This window comes from Silurus meridionalis, chromosome 3 (assembly GCF_014805685.1).
Source record: "Silurus meridionalis isolate SWU-2019-XX chromosome 3, ASM1480568v1, whole genome shotgun sequence".
Taxonomy (NCBI): Eukaryota; Metazoa; Chordata; class Actinopteri; order Siluriformes; family Siluridae; genus Silurus; species Silurus meridionalis.
This window is the reverse complement of record NC_060886.1, coordinates 7604830-7609216: the sequence shown is the minus strand read 5'-3', so window position 1 is coordinate 7609216 and position 4387 is coordinate 7604830. Positions and strand designations below refer to the sequence as shown.

Below are 4387 nucleotides of genomic sequence, written 5' to 3'. Positions count from 1 at the left end.
GAATCCTTACTATTTATGACAAATTATTACAACTTTTTTTCATAATACTTGAAAATACGTGAAATGAAAAAAAATAGCTATGTTAACATCTCATGCAACAATGAGTCATTAAAAGGTTATTTATGTTATTCATATTATTTAAATACATCTTTTTAAAGTTTATAATATATATATATTTTTTTATATTAAGTATTAATATTAAATAATAATAATAATTTATTATCATTTATTTATTAGTTCGTTTGTATTGTTTTCCAGCCAAATGTGAAACCCATATAAGAACATATACAAACCCTCAAACTTTTACCACACATTAGGAGACACACAGTTGTATAAGATATCTGTGAATGCGGTACTATAAAATCTTCTCTTTTACCTCAGCTCAGTGAAGATATGCTTTACATGTCTAAGAATGGAAGATCTTCAGTGACCTTCTATAGAGTTCTGACGATAACCCTATTGAACACCTCAATTTTAATTGATACTCTGGAAGGCTAACTGCACCCCATGCCTTACACCTCACCTACATCAGTACCTGATTTTACTATAAGTCGTGTGGCTGAATGACCACAAATCTTTACAAAACACTCCAAAATCTAGTGGAACATCTTCCTAGAAGAGCGAAGGTTAATCCAGCAGCAAATTGGGACCAAATGTGGAATGGAATATTAAAAAAGCACATATGAATCTTATGGTCAGGTGTCCACAAACATTTGTCCATGTAAAGTATGTACAATAATAAATCATTTTATTTTAGTATATCAGGAAAGTAGGCCCCCAGAATATTTTATCAGTTGAGGGAGCCAACTCACAAAATACCTCTGTTTTTCAGAATTTCTGAAATGAAATGCTAAAAAATTATACTTAAAAACTTTACATTTCAAACATGAAATAGATGTGCTAAAGAGAATACCGATCATTAAATCACTTATATATTTCCCAAATACTGTACAGACGTTGTATAAATCACACATTGCATTACTGCAATAAACAAACTAGAATCCAGTTCCTGAATATCACTAAGAAAATATAAATTACATTTAATAAAATAAAATATTTTTAGAGCAGAAAGTGGCTGTTTTCTAAATCCATGCCTCTTAAAGTAGAGTCCAAGTGTTCACCAAAGTATATTCATGATGTGTTGCTTTTTTTAAAATGACAGATTGGTAATTTCAGTGAGCACCAGCGAGTATGGTCCAAGCAAACCTAGAAGTATAAATGTTCTGGGAGCATTCTCTGTAGATTTTTTTATTAACCATTAACTAACCATCCCAAACTGCTGTGAAGGTTTATTGAACCTATACAAAGATTCTCATAGGGTTGTTTTTATGTTCTGTTAACCAAAAATTGTAAACTGGGATTTTTTATTTATTTATTATTTTATTTTGTTTACGTGAATTTTAACTTAAAATGATAAACTTGGTTTTAAATCTGCATCAGAACAAGTAGAATCTCCGTTTATGTGCAGAATAACTTTACATATGCATGTACCATGATATGAAATATTAATATTAAATAATATTAATATTAAGACATGCTGTCATCAAATAGGGGTCCTTGAAAATCTTACTTTCTCTTACTTTTGCAAGACTCTAAACTGACTGTTCAGTCTGCACTGCTCTGCTCACAGAAATCCCGAAATGCTCCCAAAATGTTCCCGAGATGTTAGGCGATCCGGATGGACGCGTACTCCACCAGCTGCTCTGTTGATACGTGCCGGACCGCAGACACTTCCCTGGGTGCGGGGTGTTGAAGAGTGGCATACACAATATCCCGTAATACATCATTACTCTTGCTTCCATTCCTCATATCTCTTGTGTATTCCTGATCGTTGCTTGCACATAGAGAGTCCAGCCGTGAGCGTGAATCATCTGTAGACTCATCATAGATGTTATTCTGCTCATCTGGAAGTTCCTGGGACTTTCCAGATGTGGTGGAAGACAATGGTTTAGGACAAACCATTGCATTCTATTGAAGAAAGAAAGATTTCTTTTTAACCGTTTAAGGGTTGTAAAAAGTGGGAAATTTTCATGTGTGTTTAGGAAACTTACATTTTGTCTGTGGCTGTTAGATTTTCTTGAACCTGATAAGGAAAAATTATGGGTTTACATATTAATAGATATACAATAGTCAAATTTAGACTACATATAAAAAACAATCATAGTTACAACACTCACATTGATTGATGCACAGGAGAGAGGACAACATCACGACCATGACCAGGCTGAGAATTCCTACACAGATGAAGACGTACAGAAACCAGCTGATGTATGATGCCTGCACACCAATACCAGCTTTCGTTACATTTTCATTGGTGTGATTCATGGAATCTGAAAAAAGACAGTTATTTTTAGCTCACACTGTATTCTCAGTAATATGACCTTCATCAATATTTCAGAGCTGCAGGTCTTACCTGAAACATTGACGATAATGTTGTGGCTTTCTGATGAAAAGTTTGAGTAAGAAATCATACATCTGTAAAAGCCTTGTTCATTTGTTGATATGTTCCTGATGCTCAAATATGAAATAATGGTCTTAGGCACTTTTTGTATTTGAGTTATTGTTATTTGATTTGTTTCACTGATCGCTATAAAGTTGTTTGTATGATCAATTTTAATCCATTTTACAGTAGGAACGTCTTTACAGTATGACACTGGGCAGGAGATGTTTAACATGCTTCCACTGGAGACCACATACACAGTGTTCTTCCGAAGGTTGATGTTAGAGACACATGAATCAACAGGATCTACAAGAAGCAGAAAGAAGTAGAATTAGCCTTGAAAGACCACTGAATAATCATAAAATCACTGCATGTTGAAACAAACCAAATATTTATTGATTTTTGTACCTCTTGTTTTTTTTTTAAGTAGAGGAAGATAAAAAACTGAAAGTCTAGCAGTCATGTGGGGTGCTGAACAAAATGGTATTTTCTGAGGTTTTTTACTGAAAAAATGTGCATGCTTCAGCTGATCCTGAACACGGTCAGTTTTAAGTATGTCGTGAAATTCAGTCAATAAGCGAAACCACAATTAACTCCTGAATAATTTTAATAATTATTATTTAATTCTGTAAGTAAGATTTAAAATCTACCTAAAATGCTTCAATTAACAGATGCAAGTCTCACACCTAGGACTTGTTCAGTTCTGTATTTTATACGTGTATACAAGCATACAGACGCACCAGCTCAGAATATGTGTTCATCCAGACATCTTGATTTGGACCCAAAACTTTTAAATTGGGTATATTTATATAATTACCAGCTACATCTTAGATTCGTATCTTGGCAAAAAGCTATTTCAATCGATCCAGACTTTCCAAAAACAAAATAGTGATTCTTCTAATTTCCACTGCAAAGAGCAAGTAAGAGAGAGAGAGAGAGAGAGAGAGAGAGAGAGAGAGAGATAGATAGATAGATAGATAGATAGATAGATAGATAGATAGATAGATAGATAGACTGACTTATTATTATTGTTATTATTATTATTACAATTATTATTTTGATATTTTGGTTCATTATTCTACAGTTGATTTTGTTAGCCATGTGGAAATTCCATGCCCTGAATTAACAGAGAAAGCTGGGCCTACACTTTTTGTCTCTTCGTCTCTACTTTCATACATCATGTTTGACTTTGCCAAACATTTGTCTCAAAAAATGTGTGGCCCATGTGTACACAAATGTTTTAAGTAATATTTTTCCCTCCAGGCCATGCTGAAAAAACTAAACCACTGTGATAAATAAACACAAAATAAACAGTTGAATGATCTGGGACTAATATCACCAATTACAACATCTTTACATGGACAAACATCAGGATTTTCAACAGCGTAAACTAATCTACTGAATTAATGTCTATGGTGCCATGATGCCAACAACAGCTGAACAAAACACATTTGACTTACCTTGTGCATCTACAAGTAGGACGAGAACAAAAACAACAAGTCTGCTGCTTGTATAAACGTGATGTGGTCTAGCCATGGCAAAGAAATCATAAACTGCTATTAAAAATGTGCTTATTAAAAAGGATGTTTCATTTGAATGTCTTTAGTCTAAAGTCACTTAGTGAACATTAAGGACAGCCTACACATTCTCCTGTTTTCACTCTCTGTGCCTCCCTCTGTGTCACATACAGACACACACATGTGGTTTACATTTCCTTCTTCTTACATACACTCACCGTCAGTTCCGCTTCACATCCTCCACGTTATTTCATCAAGCATGCATTGCACTGCTAAAATGTTTATCTCTTTGATTTCACCCATTTTTCAAGGTCAGAGTTGTTCATCTTTGCTAAATCCTATCTCATACCGAGTCCTTATTTTCAGTGGAGCAGAGAAGCTATACTAGATTTTAATTGTATCACTACTTAATGTGTATTGCACATTTACA

General features: G+C 33.9%; 1 protein-coding gene across 1 annotated transcript; it reads right to left on the bottom strand.

Annotated features, from left to right (window-relative positions):
• Nucleotides 1-731: 731 nt before the first annotated feature.
• LOC124383115 (B- and T-lymphocyte attenuator-like) lies at nucleotides 732-4112 on the bottom strand. The gene is made up of 5 exons (XM_046845502.1): nucleotides 3901-4112; nucleotides 2414-2746; nucleotides 2178-2330; nucleotides 2052-2083; nucleotides 732-1968 (listed from the first exon to the last, which is right to left on the bottom strand). The coding sequence occupies exons 1-5, from the start codon at nucleotides 3974-3976 to the stop codon at nucleotides 1666-1668; spliced, it is 897 nt and encodes a 298-aa protein (XP_046701458.1). The 5' UTR covers nucleotides 3977-4112; the 3' UTR covers nucleotides 732-1665.
• Between the last annotated feature and the right edge of the window lie 275 nt (nucleotides 4113-4387).